Here is a 26,406-nt window from a genome sequence, read left to right as displayed (position 1 = left end):
TTTCTGTGCTCAGAGACATTTCTCTCTCTCTCTCTCTCTCTCTCTTTCTCTCTCTCTCTCTCTCTCTCTCTCTCTCTCTCTCTCTCTCTCTCTCTCTCTCTCTCTCTCTCTCTCTCTCTCTCTCTGTCTCTCTCTCTCTGTCTGTCTCTCTCTCTAAATCCACTCTCACATTTGTTTTCTGTTCCACTGCCCTCCCTTTATCTTCGTACTCCCTCCTCCTTCCCTCCCCCTCGCTCTATTCCTCTTTGCCTCAGCACTTATGAGGCTTAAAGGGAAGAACCATATCTGCCCCTCCCCTACTCACAGACACCCCCTAACACAGGGAAGAATGGTTCAGTCCTGCTTTGCATAAGTTCCCTCTGAGTAGATCCATGTGTGGAGGGCCAGGACTGGAAGAATTAGTCCCCTTTGAGCGGGTTGGATGTGTGTCTAGGGAGCAGGCTTGAAACAATACACTTGCTTGAGCCATCACTGCATTTGCAGAAGCTATCATGTATTGCGCGTACCCTGTCCCTGGAATGGGAAACAACTCCTTAATGTATTACTACAACGGGAAATCGGTGAGTACTCAGTTCTTCTCTCTGTTGCAGTCTGAGTGTGTGTGCGTGTGTGCTTGTCTGTGGGTGCGCTGTGTGTTTGGGAGTGTGAGTGTGTGTGTCTGCACGCAGGCTAGAGAGAGAGCGACAGAAAGTGGGATTGTGATCAGCCTGGGTAGAGAGTTATAGAGCGTCTTGCATGGTCCTACTTTCTGTGTGTGTGTGTGTCTTGTAGTTCTCCAAATCCTTATATTCTGTAACTGTAATTACTGCTGTGTGTCAGAACAATTTATTTATTTTCATGCTCACCTCAAATGTAGGACTGTAATGTCAGGATTTCTACTTTCAGCAGGTATATTTGATCAAAGTCAGTCCCATATTTAGCACTCCCCCTGTCAAATTGAAAAATTGTAAATTGTTTCAAGTTGTAAAAATGCAACAGTTCTGGCTCAGGTCTCCCTTTCATTTAAATGTATATATGATATAAGGTTAAATTAAGTTTTTCTTAAACAGGTTTAATCAGTATGATAGACAGAACAAACTTGTTTTTGAAGCACTGCATTTATTTGTACTGGCTGGTTGGTTCAACACTGAGACAAGCTTGAAATAATAACAAGTGGGAGTCTGGGAATGATTAAGGGAGAGTGACTGCCTGTTGAGGTTTGACTTTCCTGTTTGCAGATTGAGGTCCAAGCACCAGCGTTGCTGTTATTCCATCTGTTTTTAATCACATCTACATTCTTGACTCTACTCTAATGTGATTCCTGGACTTCTCAGAAAGACACTCTTTGGTTTTTAGGTTGTCTTTAAAACTTTGTGTTTGAGGTTGTATTCTAAATTTACCGTATGTGTAAGCGTACGTGTGTACGTGTGTGCGTGCGTGTGTATGTGTGCATGCGTGTGCATGTGTGTGCATGCGTGTGTACGTGTGCATGCGTGTTGCGGCTGAACTGCTTTGGAGTGAGATAGCGTTTCCTCCGACGTTAAAAGTGTTCGTGTGGCAGGTGTAGGAGAGTGGAGGTGTTGACACTCTCAGGGCCTGCTGCTGTTCTACAAAACCACACTAGACGTGAGGAGACCTACCCTCTGCTTCCTGTTGGTGTGGAGGCAGCTTCTCTCTAGAGACCACTGAAACAGCCCCTCTCCTACACCAACACACTCCACATCACTGTTAAGGCCTCATTCACTTCTGCTCACTGGTGCATTTCTACATTTCTTACCATTCCTTTATTTAACTAACTAATTATGTTTAGACCAATACGTCATAGCTATTCTTTATAAGGTAGTTATTACAGTAACTACAGTTGTTTTCTACATTGATTGATGGTTATCATTATCACTGTACAGGTCTTAACTTTTATAAGGTCAGCTAACTTATACTTATTTATATCCCATTAGGACACAATCCCCTTTGTTCCTTAAGCACAGAACAGACCACTTTGATCTTTTTTATATTCGTACCAGAAAATTGGGAGCATGTGGGCACTGCAGGTCAGAGTTGAGCTTTATGATGCGCAGCAGTCGATAAATAACCAATATCAAAGTTCTTCAGGCCAGCTTTTTTGGGGTGAAAATACCCCAAAATTATAGTTAACTCTCAAAACGTCACCAGAACTCACATTAACATGTTTGTATGTAGCGCGATTACTAGTTTATTGGCAAGGGCCCTTAAGTCTTTGATTTCAGTTTTTATGGTGTGTGAAGTTTTTTCCTTTGTTTCCTCCAATTCCATAAAAAAAGAAGTTGCCCAAGGTTCAGAGAATTCTAACATTTGAGAGGATTTGAAGGGTGGAGTATATTTATCTAAGGTGTTGCCTTTCCTGACTAATATCCCTCAAGTGCAATGAGGATTTCAGCAAGGAAGCATCCGGAAAATGTGTTCCATCTCACCCGAGGAAATATGAAATGAGTGTTTACAGCCCAAGAAAATGACTGCATTTGGCCAGAGATTCTTGAAAGCACACTGACAGCTCTCCTTAAACAGGCTGCAGCATATCACCTCCATAATCAGACAGTACAGCTCACTCTTTCAAAGTTGTTTTCCCCCAGAGTCCTAAATCTGGGGGCCTTTTGCATGAAAAGCTTCAGGCTTAAAGCGTCTTGTTGAAAGCATTGACTGCTAGCAGACTGGAGATGTTGGACGTGTCCCATCAGGACGGCAGAACATTGCTAGAACGGGGGACCATTGTGTCGGAGCTGTATGCTTTTAGCCTTTAGTAGTGTGTTAGATGTGGACTTGAAAAGAAATGCCCCCAGGCATGGTTTTGACTCCTAATAGTGACATGCAGAGACAGGATACTGCTGTTGTCATTTGCAGTCCAACGCTTTGAGCCTTTCTCTCTTTGTGACTTTATCAGTTGTTTCCGTCTTGCTTTTTTCTTTCTAAAGTATTTTTTTTAATTAAAGGAGTAATTTTTTTCCACTCCATTTGGTATATCCCTATGTTGACAGTTTAATGTTTTTTTCCATGTGCTGTTTTGCTTGGTGGTGATCAAGGGCAGGTGTGCCAGGCAGGGAGGTGAGTGAGTGGGCCTACTTAGATGTAGGCTTGGATAGAAGGAAGGAGATCACTGCCCTCATCTAGACAACCACCCCACTAGAATTTTTTTTAGTAAATGTACAGGGACACTAGCCCACTTGAGGATCGACCACAAGTGTCAAATGAGGCCTGAGGTGAATTTAAGTTCATCTTTTTCCTGAATTAATTCTAACTTCATGGTGAGAAGACACATCGAAGTAGTGTTTCTCTTTGATAAGAAAGTCCAAAACAAAGCAGGGCTAGCTCACACAACAGGCCCAGTGAGCTAGTGGGGCTGGTCTGGAACCCTCTGGAACCCTCTGTTTGTGTGAGTGACGGCTCCTTAATTACCGTCCTGGTAAAAGGAAACCCAGGCGGGCCCTCTCCTCCAGAGGCCTTGCAGAACGACGCTCCCTGCATTAGGGATGGTTTATTAATGCCTCGACTGGTTAGCCCAGGGTAAAGGAGACAATTAGCATTGTCCTCCGCCATATGCTGCCCATGGAGGGCTCAGACGTAGACAAAGCCTGCGCTCCTGGGTAGGCTAACCTGGGATCACCACGGGAGCCCCACACCCTGGTTCACATGTGTGAGCCGGCGCACCCAGGAGAGAGCCCCTCCCTTCCCAGGGTGCTAGTGTTAACACACAGCCAATGACACACAGACGAAGCGCTCGCTCAGCAAGACCCCGTGGCCTTGCGTTGGCTAAGCTGACTTGGTGCTTAAAGTGTTGATGTTGGCCCACGTGTTTCCTTGTGCGGGTGCACAGGCACGTGTGTGTGCGCATGTGCCTGTCTGTCCTAGTCGGTGCGCCGTCAGTGAGTAAATGGAAAATCAACTTTTAAAATGACACTGACCATTTAATGTCTACTTTACTTCTTGCAATATCTAATGGCATCATACACCTTTAAAGTTTTGATTCAAACCCCAGAGTTAGCTGTCAGGTCATTAAAAGTTAATTTACATGGCAGGTGTTTAGAGGACAGGGTGGGTGGAGTGCGTGTAAGGGTTGACAGGTCTGCTGGTGATTTGTGCTGCTAGGCAATGGGTAGTGTTAGGGACCTGCCCTTGCTGTGACTTGGTGAGTCCTCTGCTCTCCTTCTACCTCCTTCCTTCCCTCCACCCATCTGGAGGGGATGAAGTAAGGGACCACATCACTGGTGTTTGGCCTCCAGTCTCTTTGATCTCTGTGCCCAGCCTGGCACAGACACAGCTGCACAGCAGTATGCAGTTCCTCAGCACCCCCTCGTTCACAGGTACCAAAATAAATAATAATAAATAATAAACCCCGCCTGCCCCCCTCATTTCTTCCCTGCCCTCTCATTTGATATGTGCCTTTGGCGAGGAGTAATTTGCGTCGTGTTTATTGTAAGCGCGTGAGCCAATGTCATTATACTTCCATTAAGAGCTGAGACGATCTGAAATGCAAACACCCCCTGTAATCCACTCCTCCCTCCCGGAACCTTCCAAATGAGCCCAGCTGCTGTGCGACGGAGACCTTCAAATGGCATGGTGGATTCTGAGCTCGAGCGCAGCACTCATTACGAAGATGCGATCCGGGCCTTGCGTTTCAAACGGCCGCCCCTGTGAGGAACTGAGGCGCGGCAGAGTTAGTTTGTTTGTCTAATGTCAGAGACATTCGCAGTGTAGGAGGGTGGGGGTTTAGGGCAGCCCCGAAGCTGCAGGTCCTCTGCATTAGTCTACTCATTCATCCGCCTTCTCATTATGCTGGAGCTATCGTGGAGAGAGAGGGGATCTCACCCCTAGTCTGAGAGGATAATGAGTTGGACAGGCCCCAGAACACAGCCGTGCTGCCTCAACCTCACGCTGCTCTTTTCCCGCTAATAATGTCTGTTTTTTCTCTCGGCAGGTGTACGCACCATCTCCCAACTCTGAAGATTTCAACAGAGACTCCCCCTCATACTCTTCTACTAAACCGCCCAGCAGTATGTTCGCCAGCACTTACTTTGGTGAGTGACTCCGATTTTTAACCATATTTTTTCCATCTCGGAATTCATCCAACTGGGTTGAGTGCTGATGTTGATCCTGGGTCTGTAGTGATTGTTTAGCATGAACGTCTTGTCTTTGCTGATCTCCGGTATACTGTACTTCCTTAGTGACGATGCACCATGATCATAAAAACACCATACTCTGTTACTGTCTCCAGTGTATCAGATTGTATCGGTTGAACTATTTGAACTATTCAACTAAATCGATGACACTTACATTGTTCCTACCTTTGTAGATCTGTATTTGTGTATGTGTGTGTGTGGACTGAGAGTCCTGGCTCTTTGAAGGGATGGTGTCTCTGTTATCCTGGGAGCCCAGTGTTATGTCAGCTGTGTCCAGAGCCTGGCTTGTGTTTCGGTTCCAGAACCGGACCCACAGACAAACCCCTATGGTGTGACCTCCAGACTCTACAGAGAAGGTCTGAACTCTGTGGAGAGGTCTCTCCCAGCTCTCATCATCAAGCTGCATGTGTGTGTGTTGGTTTCTTCACGGGGGCTCAGGCCTATTGAATTCAATCTCCTCCCGACTTTGGCCACAACCAATCAAACTGAAACGAAAGCGATCCCTGTTCCCCAGTGCGGTCTGATCCGTTCCCGTCAAGCGGACGATCCTCACGTTGGCCCAAAGGAGGATCGTAAACGATCAGAATGTGCTTGAAATAGACTTGAATTGCTCTCCGTTTTTTTGATGTGTGTGTGTGTCATTAGATGGGACCCATAGTTCCTCGGACCAGTGGAATTCATCCAATGGGATCAGCCAGCCCGGCTACAGTGGAATGCTGGGAGGGTCGTCATCTCACATGCCACAGTCTGGAAACTACGGCAACCTGCACTCACACGAGCGTCTGGTAAGCATGCCCAGCTGGTGTCCACACAATAAACATGACATTGAATTCAAATTGATTCTATAGAACTGCACACGTAAAGTCTGAATGTGTGATTGTGTATTCTCTCAGCTGCCAGACGTTGTGGTAGTCTAGCCCCAAATCCTCCCCAAGACTCACACACACAAGCACACACACACACAACACTCGCGCCTTTAGTAAGTGTGTGTGTGTGTTTCTCTGTCTTGCTATCTCTCTATCTGATGTTGTCTGTCTGGTCATTATCTGTGTATACACTGCTGACCCTGTATCAGTGCTTGATCTGCTCTGTCTGCTGACTGTGGTTGTCAGGGAGTCACTGGGTGGCTGCAGCTGCTATCTGACCAAAGCCTTCCCCCTCTCAATCACTCTGTCTGTCTGTCTGTCTCTCACTCTCTCTTTCTGTCTGTCTCTCACGCTCTTTTTGCCTCTCTCTCTCACACTCTTTCTCCTCTTTCTCGTTCTGTCTTTCTCTCTGTCCTCTCACTCTCTCTCACGTTCTCTTACTCTCTGTCTCTCTCACTCACTTCAATTGATCATGCTTTATTGGCATGAATCTTCAGGTAAAATAATGTTGCAAAGCAGTCTATAGTGAAAGGACAACACATGCAGACTCTCTCCTCTCTCCTCTCTCACTCTCACTCTCTCTCTCTCTCTCTCTCTCTCTCTCTCTCTCTCTCTCTCTCTCTCTTTCTCTCACTCTCTCACTCTCTCACTCTCTCACTCTGTCTCTATCATGTCCGTGCTTCTCTGTCTCTTTCTTGCCCCTCCCACACCACAGCATCACTCTCATCACCGGCCAGGAAGTAAAATGGAATCATGGGTAGAAGTGAACTCTCCAAACTAAGAAGCCAACTGGTGTCCTGTGTGTTTCTGTCTTTCAGAACTACCCTCCACACTCGGTCTCTCCAACAGACATCAACGCCAGTCTTCCTCCAATGTCCAGCTTCCATCGCAGCAATGCCAGCACCTCACCCTTCGTCAACGCCACACACACCACCCCGCCCGTCAACGCCCCCGAGGGAGTCATGGGTACGTTGTCTGTTTGTGTGTGGAGTTTCAAGTCCTGAGGCCTGCTTAAAATGTATCTATGTAAAAAAAACGGTGTGATCTGTGATGAACATCTAGCCTCTCATGTCACTGGGTCAGGCAGCCGTCTGGCTGTTGTGTGTGCTGTGTGACCTCTCTTGGCTGTGTCTAAGCTCGGTATTATAAAGGCCTGCTTCTCTGTTGTCGTAGCTGCCACAAATCGGGGGAACGGCAGCGGAGGTTCACAAACTGGAGACGCGCTGGGCAAAGCCCTTGCCTCGGTGAGTTGTCCACCCCCCCCCCCCCTCCACATCCAGCCTGGTGCTCAAGAGAGTTATCTGAGGGGTTAAAAACCCATTTGTTGTTCATGTAAATAGTGGCAAATCCCCAGTCCACCTAAAATTGCACACTCGCGTTGTTGTAATCTGTTTGGTTTGAAGTATTTTGGTTACATTGACGTTGAGGAATTCCTACTGGGCATTCTCCTGTCCATTTTGATCCATTCTCAGGGTGTGAATGCCTCTGGTCATGTCTACCCACCCAGACTTACCTTCAAACCAAAGTGTCAGTGTCTGTGGTAAATGGAGACAGTGCATTAGAATAATGGCTGCTTCTATCTCTAAAGACTGAGACCTTGCAGGTTCCATCGGGTATTAAGTGCTATACTGAACACTGATTAAATAAGCCCAGAGGATATGTTTGCAGTAGTTTTTGGGCCTAAGCCTGGATAATTGTGGTCTTAATCTCAGTGTACAAGAAAGGGAATTGTACGTTTCAAAAAAACATTCCCAAAGCCTATGGATTATGCACCAGTTTGAATAATCAACCCTTGGTATTTGTGTTGTCCTCTAATGCATCATGCTGAGGGTTGGACTCCCAGTAGCTCTGACTCTAGACTCCGTTCTCCATCTTCTGGGGTAAATCCGTGGGGGGCAAGCAGCAGCTCTACCTTTTGGACTTGTGGACTTTTTTTTACATTTAGTCATTTAGCAGACGCTCTTATCCAGAGCGACTTTGTCTGTCTGTCCGTAATGGAGTCAGAGTAGTATATTTCAGCCTTTAGTTCAGCTCCTGACCCTCCTCTATCTCTACTGTTTAGATCCCCATAACCATATCTTTAGCCCAGCATAAGACCTTACATTACATTACGTCATTTAGCAGACACTCTTATCTGGAGCGACTTACATTACAGTTTTTCTCAATTGGTTACACACATTTTCTGAATGCATACCTCATACTCTCAGAACTCTACACACAAATCAAAAAAACACACACACAATGGGCAAAACCCCTCACTTCTCCTGCAAAATTAAACTTAACATTCAAAACAATGTTATTTAATCTCAAAATTGTATTTTGTTTTCAAATGACAAACACAAACCATCATATGAATAGACATTTATAAGAACCATTTGAACACTGATGTGCTCAATGTAAAACACTATGATGAATGGAAAACACTTCTTCTTCATTAATCATAGTGAGTTAGGCCTTTTTTTGTTCAGTGTTACATTTACTACAGACAGTACATACATAAGTGTGTTGTAAAATATTTGAGAATATTGTTTTTATACTCAGAACACAGAAATACACGGTAACAAATATATTTTACATATATGTACACAGTGTACATCCCAACCAACACAAAGTTGCACATACAGCGGTTTACATACAAAACAACAGAATAATTTACTGTATAGTGTATACAGTTACATTATTATTATTTTTCTTTGTATTTGCCGTAATGTTATGGCGTTATTTTCTAGGACCATGTTCATGATTTCAGTTTCCTGTTCAGGAGACAGAAGACGTTCCCGGCCACCTTTCAGTTCTGCCAAACATATAGTAAAATACTGTAAATACTGTGTAGGAATACAAAGTAGGAATACATTTTCCAAATACTTGAAACATACTTTATTTTTACAGTCCTACAGAACAGTCCACAGGCAATACTTTACTACTGTACTCATTGAGTACTGTATTGATATGCAGTAGGCCTACTGCAATTTTGTAGTGAGAGTAGATTTCTTACCTATTCTCATTTCGGAAAATCCCGATGATGGATGCTACAGTGTACCTGCTCAAATTTGGCTGTACTCTTTGCCCAGCCTCCCTCATTGTTAGACCATGGTTGACTACATGGTCAACCAAAGCGGCTCGGATCTCATCAGAGATTATGGTCCTTGGCCTTCCTCATCCTCGTCCTCCCTGTCCTCCTCCTCTTACTCTCACTCCTCTGCCTCTGTTTCCAATGTTGGCATCCATTGCTCAAAAACAGAAAAGGTCACCTGTTGCCCTTTTATTCTAAAGCTCTGATTGCTAATTGTAAAACTGTGTGACAGGTGTTTGTCCATGCGATGAGTCAGTGTGCGTATTTGAATGGCAGTGTGTTCTTTGTGAAAACAAAATATTTTCTTCATGAAAATTGTGCCAAATGCAGAGAATTGTGTGTAGTGTTTTGAAAAAAGTGTGTGTTAGAACTGCAATTTGAGTGTAAAGCAGGAATTGTGCTTGTAGTTTAGCACAATTGGTTCATGGGGTTGGTGCATGAGTTACATGTTTTGGTCATTGTGTCTCAAGTACCAGTATTTGTGTGTAAACAATTGAGAAAAACTGTAAGTACAGGGACATTCCCCCGAGGCAAGTAGGGTGAAATGCCTTGCCCAAGGACACAACGTCATTTTGCACGGCCAGGAATCGAACCGAACAGATTACCAGCCCGATTCCCTAACCGCTCAGCCACTCAGCCACCAGCCCTTGACTATCTTCAGATATCATGAAAACCAAGTACTTCATAACTTCTTCCCTGGGAAAAAGTGATAAAAAAGTGATAAAAAATACATCTGACTAGCCTCATGGCTTTACATTTGGGAAGTGGATGGCTTACCTATACTCACCCCGAAAGAGTGTGTGTGGTGGTGGAGTGTGGGGGGGGGGAGAGGGGGGGGTGATAATCACAAATTAAGTCTTTTTGTATTCTCAGACTCAATCCCATTAGCATGACAAAGATGTAGTGAAATGGACACGGTTGGGCCGGGCTGAGACGACGGGCGGGGCTGTGGGCGGTGTTGGGGGAGGGGGGGGGCTGTGGGCGGTGTTGGGGGGGATTGGGGGGTTCTAACTGCTGTGGCTCAACTCTGCAGGCCCTCCCTTTGTGAGCCTTTTGTTCTCCGCCCTTTTAAACCGGCACTGCTTATTGGCCCCCCGCCGCCTGGGGGGAGCATGACCAATGAGGGGGTGGAGCTTCATTTGTTGTTGGTAAAATTAGTGGTGTCGCCGTTTGAATACAGCAGAAGAGGCCACGGAGGAGATGAATAGGCCGCCATACACCACAGGGTCAGGAGTTATGAAATCCCTCGAGGTTAAAATGCACACGTTTACAGGGGCCTGGTTTTTACTCTTAACATACTCAGAGAGACACAATAACCTCGGCCCTCACTGGATGCTCTGTGTTGATTGCAATACAAAGCAAGATCAGTGTTAAAATATGGTTATCAATAGTGAGTGCGTAATAAAGTATAAAGTATTTTCAGAAGCCAAATGCTGGAGTGCAATTTGAACCTTACTTCGAACAGAAATCCCACTGGATTTACTGTTTGTCTCTGCTAATTAGATGGAATCAAGCCCTAATTCCCGGATTTCTGCATTCCCATTATAGCACCAAATATCCTCTGATGAAAGGGGGGAAAATGGGAGATGTGTTGTGTGCTTTAATCCAGCATTTGTCTAATCAAATGAAATCCCAGAGGAAGTTGAAAAGATGTAATCTCTGTGCTTCCGAGTCACTTCATCCCCCTTATGATCCAGTGATTGACATGACATCCTGAAAACTCAGTAACCTGCTCTCAAACTCCCAAATGTAGGATAGTTAGTACATTAGAGACTTCCTCTGCCAGGCGGTTCAGGCTATGGTGAGGTCAGTTAAAGAGAGGTGCAGCAGGGGGGTGCACCCCCTCCCCCACCTCTACCACACACACACACACACACATGCACACACATGCACACACACAACCCCATTTAACTGAAGGATTAATGATGGCTTCACTCTCTCTCCCTTTCTCTCTTTCTATTCCTCCCTCTTGCTGTCTCATTCTATCTCTCTCTCTCTCTGACTGGCATTCTCTCCCTTTTTCCCTACCCCTTCTTATCTCCAGCTACACTGCGGATTTATGCTGGAGTTGTATTGAAACACGATAGAGGGATATTCATGGTATTTGAGAGAGATTTTAGTCCCCCTTAGCCTAAACGTTCACTTTCTTTGTTCCAGTGGTTTCATTAGATCTCAAGTGAATATGTAGTTCTCTGTCCCCCTAGTAGGTGACGGTAGCAGTGATGGTGTAAGTGGTCTTCCTGCTTGCCCTCTAGTTCCAGTAAGAGCTGTGATGAGCAGGCTATGACAGTAGCTAGCGACCACAGTGGGGGGAGGGGGACTGGTTCTATGAAGGTGTCAGAGTGAATCTTGTGTTTAACACAGCTTTCTCACTTTTGCTGAGGACCCTGCTCACAGTTAAAGGCCCATATGTTTGCACTGAGCACGTTTATGGGCTCCCTGGTAGTTAAATCCCCAGAATTGATGAGACAATTTTGGCCTGGCGCTGGCTGAGGGATGGTAACACAGGCAATAAAAAAGAAAGTATGGAGGAACGACAGGTTGGGATTTCAAAGGGTCGCATGTGCTGCCATACTGACGGATCTCTCTCTCTCTCTCTCTTTGTCTCCCTCTATCCCTTCCTCCAATGTTCCAATCTCTCTCTTTACAGATTTACTCTCCCGACCACACCAGCAGTAGTTTTCCATCCAACCCCTCGACCCCCGCTGACTCTCCCTCGCCCCTGACGGTCACGGCTGGTGCTGCATCGTCTGCAGGTACAGTGGTGACCCACAGCGCCCCCTCTGGAAGGGCAGGTAGAGCATCAGTTTGCAGATTCCCAAGAGATGCATCGAGAGAGAGAGAGAGAGAGAGAGAGAGAGAGAGAGAGAGAGAGAGAGAGAGAGAGAGAGAAAGAAAGAGAGAGAGAGAAAGGGTGAGGAAATTAAGGGCCGATATAGAGAGAAAGCGAGACTGCCAGAAAAGGGACGTCCCGGTGTGTTGTTTTAGTGGGCAGTTGTTCCTCATGTGATGATGTACTGGCGACAGCTGTCCCCGCGTACCCCCCCCCCCCCCCACGTTCTCCCCCCCCGTCATCGACCTCAGCTGTTGCCCTGGCCCGTGGACAGCTGTCCCCCCCCACAGACCAGGCTGCAAAGGGGCCTCATCTATCTGACAGAGGGGGGCAGGGGGGCGGCCGTGACTCAGCTGACGAGGTGGCCCATATCGGCCTCACACAGGGGGGATCCCCTCTCTCTCTCCAGACAGGCACCCGGACCTTCATAACACGGACCTGTCACATGATGCATGCCTCTTTCTGGAGGCTGACACCACAGTCATTTGGGTGTGGTTTGTTCGTTATAGCTGATAAAGAAACACAAACGATAAGAAATGACAATACGTGTGTGTGTGTGGACTGTTTCTGTTCTGTCAAGAGGATTTGTCTGGATCGCTGTCGTCCCCCCCACCCCCAGATAAAAAACACAAAGTTACTGCAGTTTGAGAGGGAAAGTTGGATGACTGAAAATATGTTTATTCATTTTTATAACTGAGAGGTTCTAAATGAAGGCCGGTGCATCATTTGGCTTGAGGTCGAGACGGAGCTAGAATGCACCCATCTGTTCATTAGGATTAGACACAGATACTGCCTATTTATCCAGGCTGGTGTGTTCAATTAGCCTGGCCCTACAACAGAGTCAAGAGCCTCAGACTCATTTATCATACGAGCCAGCCTCAGCCCCAGCCTCAGCCGTAGTCTCAGCCCAAGACCCAGCCTCAATCTTAGTCTCAGCCCCAGCCTCAGCTCGGAGAGCCTCATGAGAGGCTCTTGCCTGATTCACACCAGAGAGAAAGCTGAGGCACAACATTGAGGCCCCTTCATTTCCTGTGCCAAAGTAGCTTTTAATAGCCTGTTAATTAAAGTCTGCTTTTCCAGGCGATGTGTAGAGTAAGGCTCACTGATACACGTCGACTAGGGTGCTGGGTGGGTGTGCTTCACTGTTTTGGAGGATGGATCAGTGGAAAGTCCTACCCTAAACAGTACCCCAAGGTCCAAGCAAGATGTTATCCTAATGTTTGTCAGAAACAAACCGATGGTATTTATCTCCCCGCCCCTCCTCCTCCCTCCCTCTATCTCTCACTCTCTCTACAACATTATATTTTGGGAGAAGCAGTTGAAAATGAGGTCAGCTCTAACAGCTTTTGACAAAAAGCTTAAATAACAGAGAGGCAACCTAAACACAGTCCCCATGTGGAAATTGTGCTACAGTGTGTACTCTCCTCTGCTCCAGTATGTGGGCTGGGCTGAGCTTGGCTGGGCTTCAGTGTAATGGAGACCAGACGGTGCTCCGTCAGCCCAGAGCTTGGCTCACTAACACTGCCTAATATAAATAACCTGGGACATTTCCTTATTGTCAGAGTCCATTAAGGACAGTCAAACTATTTTCATTTATAAACCACAAGCTTGGCATAATGCATTACCTCATGTTGCACTGTGTTTGCTCGGTGGTAGTGGACTGTGTGGATCTGGATAAAGGAACTGGACCAGAATGTTCTATCTGAGGAGCAGATGTGAATTCCTTTTATTTCACACTAATTTTGGGCCCAATCAGACAGACACTTTTTACTGAGCACGTTTTATGTACTGATTGTAATTACTTCCACATACAGTTCATAATACCCTTGATTTATATCCAAGTTAAGTTTTTTCTACAAAAAGAAACCCATTAATTTGATCTTTTGAGAATTTGTTTGGATTCTAGCTGCCTTGTCTTTGTCATATTCAGAATTTAGAACGGAAAGTTTTGGTCAGGCCTCAGTGTCATCCTTGGACTGGATCTTCTGGCATTCAAGAAGGTTGCTAGTCTCATGTATAGTATTACCCTGCCCCGGCATGTGATTGGTTGCTAAGAATGTCAACTTCATTTTCTTCCAATCATACCAGGTTTAGGTTGTCAGCGGATCAGTGCACCAGTGGACACTTCTCTGCTGTATTCTGGAAAGTTCTAGACTTCTGGAAAGACGACCATTGTCCATGGAGGAGCCCTGTCAGGGGAAGACATCCCCGGCAGGCCCTTATCAGTGCTCACATTGTTCCCCAGGCATTTTTAGCCATTAGCTCATTAATGAGCGGATGTAGCGCCAGTCCCAGTGTGCTGTTGGAGCCGTCCACCCACTGTCTCATGTTACAGGATGCAGCCCGGTCAGCAGGAAATGATGTAGGCGAACCCCCAAAGATGACAATACCTCTCAGCGGGCAACAGCAGAGAGCAGACAGGATGTGATTGCGTGTTATGACTGCCTGGTGGCTTGTATGTTTCAGCAGAATGGAGCAGGATGCAGTTTTCCGTCGCCGGCCATGTTGTGTTGACAGGGTCATGTCAGGTGATTAACCATGACTCTCCTTTCCTGTCTGCCTCCTCCCAGGTACCAACCAGTGGTCCAGAGCTGGGAGCCAGAACCCCTCGTCTCCAAACTACGAAAACTCTCTGCACTCACTGGTAAGGTCCCCTCTGTCTCCTCCCTGCCCCTGTCTGGTCCCACCCACAACATGCTGAGCACCTTTTAATGGACACTCTCTCAGTAGATGGGTTTCTCTGGAGGGCAGGGGTAGCATTACACGGAGATTCCTGGCTGACAAATGTGGAGGAGTCTGTGAGAGTGGGGGGGTGGCAACGCTGAACAATACCCGTCCCTTGGGGCGTGTCCACTGCCATCTGTCCCAGTCTCTACGGTCCAGGGTGGGGATAGGAGGAGTGGGGTTCAAGTTATGGGGGCTAGGGGCTTGGCAGCTGTTGCCCTGAACCACTGTTTAAGGATTCCTGTGCTGTCTTTGGACCACAGCACAGCCAGGGAACAGCCTTCACCTCTACACCCCTCCCACCCCAACACTCACGTCACACAATCAGACCGCTTGGGGTGGGGGTCAATATTTACAGTACCTAATGGTTCTGTGTGCTTCTTGCCATGGATCTTCAGTTTGAGTGACTGAGTGTGTTGGTGTGAAGGGGGTTGTGAGGGAGGGCTGGGACACGAGAGTAGTGGACTGGCTCATAGGATAGGTCAGAGGTCATTGCCAAACCAATATGGAACAAATGTTTCTATCTGACTCTTTCTTTATCTTTCCTTTCTACCTGTCTTACCCTGTCCACCTCATTGGTATCTCTAAGTCTGTCGCTGATGATGATCTATTCTCATATGCTTTCCTGTTCCTGTCTGACTTTGCCAGAAAAACAGAGTTCACCAGCAGCTTCATGAGCATCTCCAGGATGCTATGTCTTTCTTAAAGGATGTCTGCGAGGTACTCCTGCCCTTTAGACCCAGGCTTCTCTTTACTCATCCTGTATTCAACACCTTCTGTTTTTACCAGTTTTTTTTCCTCACAAGCCAGACCTCAGTTTACGTGTATTTCCAGTTGATTTTTTTTTTCTTTTTTTTGGCCACTTTTATTTGGGTTTGGCGTGTGTTTTTTTCATTTTTTTTCATTATTATTATTTTTTGTTCATTTTTGGGGTTTTTGTTTGTTCATTTCTATTTTGCCATTTCAGCTTGTACTAATCAGCTTAGGAGAGTCATAAGACGCTTAATACCAAATTAATAGTCATGGTACTCAAAATGACTGGGGCTCAGTTTTCTGGGGGTTAGACTTAAACGAAAGCACTTGTCTGCTCTGAATACATCCCTCATTCTCCACCTCAGGTTGAAATGGCTCAACTCCATGCCTTTTATGAACGTCTATGATTGTTTCTTTACTGCCTCTGTTATCCATGTGGTGTCTTTTTTTCCTTCGCCCAAGACCACACCATCAAATCTGTGTCCTCAATTTTTGCTCGTAATGTGCTTATATTAAGCTGCTCTGTCCTTCTTTCTCCCCTCCTCCCCCGCGCCCCTCTCTTCATCCCTCTTGGTGCTCCCAGTCTCGGATGGAGGATCGCCTGGACAGACTGGACGATGCCATCCTCGTCCTGAGGAACCATGCCGTGGGCTCCACCGCCAGTCTGCCCAGCGACATACACAGCCTGCTGGGACAAGCACACAATGGACCAATAGCAGCCATCGGAGCCAGCTTCCCTGCTTCTGGGTTGGGTGGCAGTCGGACGGCAGCGATGGTAGGAGTTATCTAACGTGAACGAAGGGAAACGATGTGGAGTTTTTCCAGTGTTTAGGAGACTGAACGCAGTGACCATTGGGGAGCATTTTGTGTTTCAACACATGAGTGATTGCGCATACATCTCTCATTTATTTTCTTAATGAAGAGGTGCGTGGTTTTGCGCTGTGCTTCTCCAAAAACACCAATAAACCAGCTCAGATACCACCTGTTCAAAATGGGCTGTTGCCATGTGCAAAAATTGAGCCGTTTTCCACAGAGAGCAGTTTAATTTATACTCACATACTTTCCATGTGTGTAATGGTTGGCTCAAGACTCTCTCAATGAGAAAGGCACCACGTAAAAAGAAAACCAGGCAAAAGGGAGTGCTTTGGTCTGGAAAGTGTTGGTGTAGAACAGTCCTGTGAGTGCTACAGACAGGGACTCCTGGGAAACTGGGGAATGCAAGTCTTAGAGCAAACCCTGCTGTATTCCCTCATCCTCCATCTCAGCTATTTCATTTTGAAAAGGAACAGGATTTAAGCACATCTGTAGTGGAAGTTGCAACAGTGGAAGCCAGTTCTACATTAATCCCTAGGTGATGGGAAAATCATTTGAGACATATTTTTGGGGTGAAATTTCTGAATGAATCCTGGCATGGTGGGATTAAGATTCTCTCAGATTAAATTTATTCTCTACACTCAGAGAGGGGATGGGACAAAGGAGGACAGGGACAGAAACATGGTCAGCACGCTCTTGCTGAGCTAGAAACAAACTCAGTAAATACTACCCGCTGGCTGTAGCTTCTAGAAGCTATAATGGATTGTGTTTGTGATTTGTGCTGAAATTCATCAAACATAATTTGGATCGTAGTTTGACTTGTGGTCTTAGCTGCTTCTGCGGAAACCAATGACACTTGACCAATGTCCCCTTGGCCAACAATAATTTGTTGTTTCAGTGTGTTTTAAATGTGTCTTTTAGATGTCTTGTTGCTGTTGCCACGTGCACGGTAAGATCTCTGTAGAAAGAAGAAAATGAAGCATGGTGCTCCATTTTTTTTCCACAGAGCTTTTTGATACTGGCGTTGCGCTACTTGGAACTCTCCAAGTTGTATTTTCTGGTGTGCAACAAAATAGCTTTTTAGTAGCACGTCAGTGGTTCCGTCATTCCTAAGTGGAGGGTGGTGAGCGGGCTACGGGGGGTAGGTTCTATGGTGGTGGTTGTGGTGGGCTGTGACTGGAAGAGGCGGACAGTGAGGGAACTTGCTGTGTCTGCACCGACACACAGCTTCCTCTGTGAGAGAGAGTTGAGCTCAGACCCTAACAGATCTGCTCTGACAAGGCCCTGCCGCCTCCACAGGGCCCAGCCACAGGCTTTAGCTCAGGCAGCCCCCTGCCCTCCCCTCCTCTCACCACCTCTCGCTGAGCAGCTCAGGAGATGTGAATGGTTGGAAGCGTGCTTCTGAGGCCACAGCAACTCACCCTCAGCTGTATGGTAATCAGGCCCAGACAGGAAAATGGCAGCGTTCTTCCCTGGGCAGAACCCCAGCTCCACTCCTCCCCCTTTAGACAAAGAGCTATTTGGACACCTGTTGATAGAGCAGCGGAGATTAGCGTTCTGGTGAGGGGGTGGGGGGTTGGGATGGAGGGAGGGAGGGGTGGGGTGAGGGGTGGGGGGGCAGTGGGGTTAACAGAGGCTAAGAGTGACTAGGGATCACATTCCGCAAGAAAAGTGGAAGATGTCACCCCGTCCACCACCACCATGGCCAACCACCCCCCCCTTTCCCAGAAAAGAAACCAGATAGCTGGGGAACATGTGGTGAGGAGAGGAGGGGCAATGTGGTCTGGCATGGCGGGAGAAGCCTGGCTCACTACGAATGTGGAAGCCAAAACAGGGAAATGGTCAGGCTTCGAATAGCTTGTATTGTTTGTGTCTTGAATTAGAACAGAAAGAGACACATCCTCATAGTAGAAGAGAAATGCACGTCAAACCGCAGTTAACTGTGACAAAGCAAATTGTATCTGAGAACAGAGGCAGATGGATATATGTTCATATTTAGTTAGTCTTATGATGCTATTGATTAAAGTTAAGCAAACTAAAGCAGTTCCCAACATCAGTAGAAATCAATCATCAGGAATGCTTATAAACAAGTCTCTGTTGTTTAACCTTTGACTCATTGATAGGGTTGGATATCATTTTTTTCACAATAACGTTACCAAAACGATACTTTTAAAATGGTACTGGTGACTAAACAGTGCCTGAACCGCTACTTAAAAAAAGAAATAGCCACAAAAAGACGTTGGATGACATTAAAGAAAGGCTTTTTCATAGATTATTTTTTCTTTAAATTGAACAATATTTATAAAGTTTAAAGTATATTTAAATATATAAATATAAGTAAATACAAAACCCAACAAATTCACAATAGAACCTAAGCCACCTAACCCAGCTGCAATAATTGAACACTAAATAACAGTTACAATACTAATAACAGCAAAGCAGTCGATATTATGAGATTATTCTTGGCATCTGTAATAACCTAATACCATATTACAAATGACATGTTAGCATGTATAGACAAAATGTGATTTTGCCCTATTAATCAAAAGTTTCTTACCATCAACCAATCACTGTTGTCTGCCATGTTCTTCAACTTTCCGTGTTGTTGTTCCGACTTGCATTCATGTGAATTTTGGGAAATAATCACATTAATGCAGTAGGCTATAATTTAACTAGCGATGATGTGCGGTTATGATGCTTCTTACACCTGTTTTGGAGCACCAGAGGGCAAATATTTCAATCGACAGCTTAGGCATTTAAGTGCCGCAAAAGATTAGGCACCGAAATCTGCGTTCTGATTCGGTCCGGTACATTCCGGTCATATAGGTACCAAACCCTTCTCATTGACCCAGCTGTACTGTACTAAAACGATTGTTACTGTAGTATAGGTGTGCAGTCTAACACTTTAGTATAGTGAATGTGTAAGATATATGCCAAAAGCAAATATTGCAGTATTTTACAGTACCTGCATAGTGATGTATGTCCATGTGCCTTATCCTTGACTCGTCTTAGCAAATCTGTCTTTCGGAGCTCAGAGCCAAAAGCTACAAGGTTACCTTTTCTGTTTTTGAACTGCGTTCCATTTTAGAGGGAAGGTCAGTCTATAGTTGACGAGAATTTTTTTTTCCCTCAAACTATTACTGCTTTAGAAGTCTGAGAGATTTATCTCAGGGACAGATCTGTGTTTGAATGTCCTCGTACACCTCAGAGACTATCACACTCAGCCTAGCACAGATTGAGATGTTTCTTGGCTCCTCTCTGACTGACCTTCACCTCTTCCTCGTCCTCGTCCTCTTCCTCCTCCTCCTGGGTGTTGTGTTGACAGGGTGGGGCCCACCGTGACGAGGCTGGCGGTCTGAACAGCAGCCATGGAGGCCTGGTTGGGGGAGGGTCCACTTCCAGCGCTGAGCTCAACCACCAAGTAGAAACCTTCAGAGGTGAGACACTCTCCACTTCCCTCCAACCAGCCCATGACTGTATGCTCTTCTCAAACTGACTGACCTCATGTCATAATCATGCTGGTGCATGGGCGGAAATATATATAACGTAATTAAATCATTTCAGTATCAATAATGTGCAGTGAAGGCACTTGTGCTGATTATATAATAAGTGTTTTAAGTTAAACATAAGTTTTGCAGCACATCTTCTCTTGAGGATTTTTCTGTGTAATTGTGCCCCCCAAAGTAGATTTTTGCCCCTCTACTGGCATACTGTCTTCTGGTGATGAAACATACAGGACGTTTGTGTGCCATACGTTTCTGGAAGGGACGCTAGCGTGTATGTGTTAAGCAGTGTGAGATGCCATGCTGGTGTGTTTGTGGCAGGTCTGGCTGCAGGTCTGGCGGGCCAGGTGGCCGCTGCCCTAGAGCTGAAGATGGAGAGTCAGGACAAGGAGGACATGCACGACAACCACTCCTCCGACGACCTCAAGTCAGACGACGAGAGCGACAGAAGAGACGTCAAGACTCCCCGAGGAGGCACCCGGACGAGGTACCACGCACACACACACACACACCTCATTGATACCACCACAGCAGGAACGAGACCTGTATCCCTCTCAGGGTCTCACCTCTCTGGGTCTCTCTCTCTCTCCCGCCTGCAGCAGCATCAATGAGGACGAGGACCTGAACCCAGAGCAGAAGGCCGAGCGGGAGCGCGAGAGGAGGATGGCCAACAACGCCCGCGAGCGTCTGAGGGTGCGCGACATCAACGAGGCCTTCAAGGAGCTGGGACGCATGTGCCAGCTCCACCTGAAGAGCGAGAAGCCCCAGACCAAGCTGCTGATCCTCCACCAGGCCGTGGCCGTCATCCTCAGCCTGGAGCAGCAAGTCCGAGGTTAGGGTCTCCCCTCTCTCACGCCTCTCTCTCCCTCTCTCTCTCTCTCTCTCTCTCTCTCTCTCTCTCTCTCTCTCTCTCTCTCTCTCTCTCTCGCTCTCTCTCTCTCTCTCTCTCTCTCTCTCTCTCTCTATCTCTCTCTCCCTCTCTCTCTCTCTCTCTCTCTCTCTCTCCCTCTCTCTCTCTGTCTCTCTCTCTCTCTCTCACAAGACAGGGCCAGTTCAGACGCTGTTGTGAGCAGAGGGGGCGAACGCGGCGCAGAGAGAGAGAAGGAGAGGGAAATGTCCGGATGCCTGCCACGATGGAGAGAGTCAGAGAGAATAGTGCTGCGTTGTGTTTTCTCGTTTGTGTCTCAGTCCATCTCTTTTTTTTTTTGCTTTTCACCCTCGCAGAGCGAAACCTGAACCCAAAAGCGGCCTGCCTTAAGAGGAGGGAAGAAGAAAAGGTGTCTGGGGTCTCTGGAGACCCCCAGCAAGCCCATCCAGCGGTCCACCCCAGCCTCACAGACACATCCAACCCCATGGGACACCTGTGAGGAGCATTCAGGTACAGCCATCTTCTGGACACCGCCCCACACACTATCACACTGTGGAGATACACCGCTTCAGTCATTGCTGTGAACAAGCCACTTTCAGCTTGAAACACTTGGATGGGATAGTTGCTTGACATATGGATTGCTGGATAGCTTTGTGTTTTTGTTGCTGTAGCTCCATCTCTGATGTTATTCCTGTTTGTTGCCTTGCAGATCAAAGTGATCCAGATCAATTCTGTAAGATTTGAGGACCTTGCTTCCCAATGGCAGACAGGACTCACAGTTTGTGACACAAATTGGAGGAGACAGACCACTTGAAGCTAAACTCCAGACTAACACAATCCTGAGATTGAAGACAACCCTGTGTCCAGGTCCCTGTGATGGCGGCCCTCAGCAAAATTCTGCCCACTAGAAAAACTTCAGCACATATCACTGTCTGCAAGCAGCGTTGTCGCATCTGAACAATCAGAGACTGTCGCGATCTCCTCCACCCCCCATGTGGAAGTTGCCTTGTGCCTAAACTGAATTGACGAATGCATTGTAACAGCAATTGTTTTTGTTTTTGTGTTTTGTATTCATTTTTTTCTATTTATTATGTTACTGAGCTATAAAGTTTATGTTTCTAAAGGGAAAGCTATGAAAATTGCTTTGAGAAGCCTGTGGCTGTTCGGTTGATCTACAGTTTGCCAGTGTCACTCATACAGCCCAGCCCTCCAGCATGGCCAGTCTAGTGTGAGCCTGATCTAAGGGAACGATACTCAGGCACTGAGAAAGATGCAAATTAATATATGTTTATGCCCAACTGCAAAAGAATTGTCGCTTCTGAGCGTTCAAAGACCAAAAGTCTAAAAAAGATATGTTACTCACGTATATTTATTTCTATTCATTCCGCAATGAACAGCATGGCTAACCAAAACTACCTACTCATGAGTGTGTTCAGTCTTCTATGTTACTGAATTTGAAGAGTGCTGACCATGAGTGGTGTGATCTTACCAGTGGGACTACAGGCCGTAGTACACTAGCTTGGACACCATTAGTCTCTGTGTTGAAGGAGACAGAGCTGTGGCAAACTTTAGTTTTCCTGAACAGTCAGCTACAGGCTTATCGTGTTTATTCTCCCTAGCGAGCAAGTCCGATACAGAGAGCAAACCATTCACAGGCCGTAGCATTCCCTGCATACTTCTTAGTGTCTTAACTAAAGGAAAAGAGGGACTTCACTGCCCATCGATTCCTTTGCCATATAGTGTTAAATGTAAGCATATTTCTGATGTTACAGTTTATTTTCTATGATAGCATATGGGCTTTGGTTATGCTATTAGTTAGTCATTCTTAGGACTTCTGTCCTGAAGTTTCTTCTGTTTGTGATAGTTAGTGCTGTCTCATCAGATATATTTTAGTGAAGAAGTAGAAACAAAACGATGACCACAATATCACCTGGCCTGAAAGAACGTATCACTTTCTTTTCTTTCTGTTAATAAAGAAATAAAAGTAACAAAAAAGCATTATTCAAAATAATCACAATTTATATGTTTATTTGTAACTGTATACAACTCATGTTTCTAGGCTTTTGTCGTAAAGCATATGATGTCCAATGTGAAGTAGCAGAGAGAAACTTTTTAAGTGATTTAGAATGGCTCTGTTTTGATCAAAGCAGTAAAGTACTTAAATACAGTGAGCCTCAGTGTGTGGATGGAAGGGTAATGGCTAGACTAGATGCTTCATGAATTCACATGTTGTTGAATTGGTCCTGCAGGCTGGTGCCACATTAAACGAAAGCAGTTTTGATCACGATTTCCTTGTTTCTTTTTACGTTTGCGGATAAAGAACATTGGTCGCCGATTTAATTTGTTTGTGTGCATGTTTTTTTCTCCTTTTTTTAAGTCTCTTTTGGTCTTAAATCTTGCTTTATATTCCATTTATTTATTTATATATTGTCTTCCATTATCACCTTCCCTTAAAACAAGACTGACACATCCAGTATTCTGTAAAAAAATAAAAATAATAGAACAAAGGATGCCACTGAATACCATCCCAAGAGTTTCATATTACAACAACACTCATTTGTGATAAACTTGGGATCCCTTATTGTCATGTTTCTTTCTGACTGTATGTGGCCTTGTTCTTCATTTCAGTATTCATGAGTTTGTATTCATGTTGCTGGCAGACTTTGATTGAGGTTATAATGTATGTCACTGCCTGCTCTCATTTTCCCTATTTTTTTTCTGTTGTCTGTTTCTTTGCTCCTCTGTTGGCTTTGTTAGACTTTGCTGTATTCCCAGATGCTTTCCCTCGTATAATATATGAAGAAAAAAAGAAAAGACAAAAAAAACATTTGGCTTATTTTTCAATGTAGTTATTAGTCTTTTATACAATAATATTGTAAGAACATTTCTTGAATTGAAAATATTACTCTTTTTAGATTTTTGAAATCGAAAGTTTTGAGTAAAAAGTTTCTTACTTTATTTTACTATATTAGACAGTAAATATGTACGGTTATTTACCATAACCTGTCTATTATTATCTGAAATTTACAAATAGCATCCTGAGAACATAGTAGGGTTGTAGCTCGCAGTCTAGTATGAGGTATTGTACGAGCTCCCGATTCCTGAAGGTGTGCTCTCCATCTGTGTCCATCTTCAGTTTTCATTGTTGGTTGATAAAAGATTTGTTCTTGTGTCAAATATTTCAAGGTATTGTTGATGCACATCAAAAACCAGCAGTGAGAAGTTGAATTTTCTGTCCCTGTAACAGAAATCACAATATGTATATAACATTTATGTAGCAATAAATGTGCCATCTTTTTTAAGAAAATTGTATGTGGATTTATTTCCCTCTCTGGGTGACACCAGTCTTTCTGTTTCCATCTTTTTCTGTTCTTTCTCTTCATGCAGTTTTGTGATTGTACCATGAAAATGCATGTGCTGGTAAAGTGCATTAGGTTACGTTCAAGTATAATTTTCACAGAAGCTCCTGAAAGAAAAACTGTCCTTCCTTGCCAGATTCTGTCCTCAGAAGACTTTTCTACAGTGGATCTAGGCCAAATGAGGAACTGAGCACAAGAGTGTTTTATAGTCTGTAAATCATTTTTAAAACACTATCAGTGGACCATTGTAGACTGTATGAAAAGTACTATGGAATATATGTTTCTATTTTTAATAAAGTGTAATAGCAGTGCACATCTGCTGTCGTCTCAAATGCTTCTTTTGTTCTTGAATAATTAGTGACGATGAAATGTTAATCTATGTTTTTCAACCATACAGAGTTAACATGAGAGGCAGGAAAGGGGTTCAGGTTTAAATTCGAAATATTTTTATTTTCCAACATGAAACTATGAACATGCCCAAAGCATTTATGCAAAGCTATTATAAAGATGACATGTTGGAAGACTAATATATTTACAGATCAGGAAATGGCTTTTGCTGGATGTCAAATCATGGAGAAGTCACCTGCACATATTAAATTCTAATATAAATCAGTCCTCCTTGTCCAATTAAAAGACAGACTCTAAATCCAAGAACTTGTCCCAGAACATCTGCAGCAAATTATCCCGCTGAAAGTGTGAGTGGAAGAATAGTCCTTGTTTCCTTACAGGTTTCCATCCAAGTTCAGTGCTCTGGTGGAGGTGGCAGTCTAAAGAGAAATCGCTGACTGCCAAAACTCTGTGACCAGCTATTAATTCTAAGTAAATCTTGACTGTCGTCTTTCAAATATGTACTATCAAAAGTATAGTATTTGGGACGGGGTGAAGAGTGTAAAATACAAATAATACTGTGTGTGTGTGTCTGTGTGTGTGTGTTTGTGTGAGTCGGTGTGTATGTGTTTATTCTATCTGCTTTTATCATGCCCGGGAGTGTTTATTTGCGGTCAGCATGTTTTCTACAAGAGTGGGACCACCATGTTTGAAAGCTACTTCCTGTGGGTCTGGCTGCCTGTGAGTGAGGCATGGTGGGCTTGCTGAAAGACAGATCTTGGCTCACATCTCTGGAGCCTAACCAAAGGGCCTACTGCCATACTGAAGATCTGACTATGTGGGTGTGTGCCTGTGTGTGCATGTGTGTATGCATGTGTGTCTGTCTGTCTGTCTGTCTCTGTCTGTATGTCCATACTTTACATTGTTCAGCATACAATGGATGTATAGACGATATTTTTTGGGGTGCTTTTTGTCAATTTACTTCCTTATCCCACATAACCCACAGGTGAAACTCTCATTGGAAACATACAAGCTGTTTCCAAGCTTGTATGTATGTGACAAGCACAATGTCTTATCCCTTAACACATCTCACAGCAATTGTGATTCGCAAACCATTGAGGATAATTGTCAATGATATCATGAAAAAGGTGGAAACATGTCATAAAAGCACAGAAAAAAAGCCACACACAGACAGAAACACACACACTTTACAATCACATGAGTCAACTTGACCGTGACCTCACTCCACATCCATTGTGTGTTCCATTGGCACTCCAAAATGCCTGCAGTTCCTCTCACCCAGGGTCAGACAGCGCACTCTACTGAGCATGCCTGAAGGTCCCAGCTGCGGCGCCTCAGTGGAGAACAGAGCCCCCATTGTGTTGGGCTGTAACACGACACAGCACCAGAGAGCTCAGATTAAAGGCTGTGGTGCTGTACAGTGCTCCCACTCCCACGGACACAGAAATGAAAACACAGCGGGCCACAACAAAGAGAGAGGGGCAGCTGGGGCCTCAAATAGAATGTAGGCTGATGCCCTTTCCTGTCCTCTCCGACGAGGAGCATGAAAGAACTTTGATTTTGAAATTCCTTCATGTCCTTGTGTGAGAATACTCAATGCCATAGACTTTGGCAGTGTGTATCGGAACAAGGACATATTTTCTTTTAAGGTTCATATCAGCCGGAGAGAGACAACGATTTTGAAAAACTGCAATAGATGAAGGGGATTAGAGCTAAGGAAGAGGTTTGTATGGGTTACGCTTAGGATTAACTGAGCTCAACTGTAAATCATGGATTTATGCAGTGTACCACATTCAAAAGAATGTATTAAACTAGTACAAGTGAAGGAGATCAAACCTCTAGCATCATCAGACACCCTTTAACTTCAGATATAAGCTTCTGGTTAGGTTTATCCCCCCTTTCCATCCCAGACATACACAATGCGAACCTATTGCAAAACAAATGCAAGTAGGTCTAGTAAAGTTGGAGTAGAGCTCTAGAACAGAATGGCATTAGAACAAATATGAAATGAAAGTAGAACAGTTGGAGCTTTTACCTCTGAATATCCCAGATACAGTATAAGCATTGTTATGTTCGAAATACTTTATTAAATCTGTTGTGTGAATGATTTATATTTTGAACCTTTATTGTGATATGAAGC

At 45.0% G+C, this 26,406-nt stretch overlaps 1 protein-coding gene across 4 annotated transcripts in view; it reads left to right on the top strand.

The window, feature by feature from the left end:
- The window catches only part of tcf12 (transcription factor 12), a 77,653-nt gene extending 54,299 nt beyond the window's left edge, over positions 1–23,354 (top strand). For 3 of the 4 annotated variants that reach the window (XM_062470923.1, XM_062470921.1, XM_062470922.1), the window contains exons 9-20: positions 4,925–5,024; positions 5,772–5,911; positions 6,811–6,958; positions 7,166–7,236; positions 11,716–11,821; positions 14,469–14,542; positions 15,959–16,150; positions 19,514–19,625; positions 20,013–20,178; positions 20,291–20,523; positions 20,916–21,069; positions 21,269–23,354. In XM_062470923.1, coding sequence (XP_062326907.1) covers positions 4,925–5,024; positions 5,772–5,911; positions 6,811–6,958; positions 7,166–7,236; positions 11,716–11,821; positions 14,469–14,542; positions 15,959–16,150; positions 19,514–19,625; positions 20,013–20,178; positions 20,291–20,523; positions 20,916–21,058 — 1,485 coding nt within the window. In that variant the 3' untranslated portion in view covers positions 21,059–21,069; positions 21,269–23,354. Of the gene's footprint in view, positions 1–393; positions 561–4,924; positions 5,025–5,771; positions 5,912–6,810; positions 6,959–7,165; positions 7,237–11,715; positions 11,822–14,468; positions 14,543–15,958; positions 16,151–19,513; positions 19,626–20,012; positions 20,179–20,290; positions 20,524–20,915; positions 21,070–21,268 lie in introns of those variants that run through there. The other variant, XM_062470924.1, reaches the window with a different exon arrangement.
- The last annotated feature ends 3,052 nt before the right edge of the window (positions 23,355–26,406 follow it).

The sequence above is a fragment of the Osmerus eperlanus genome, chromosome 10, assembly GCF_963692335.1.
Source record: "Osmerus eperlanus chromosome 10, fOsmEpe2.1, whole genome shotgun sequence".
Lineage (NCBI taxonomy): Eukaryota > Metazoa > Chordata > Actinopteri > Osmeriformes > Osmeridae > Osmerus > Osmerus eperlanus.
This window is presented reverse-complemented; position numbering and strand designations above follow the sequence as displayed.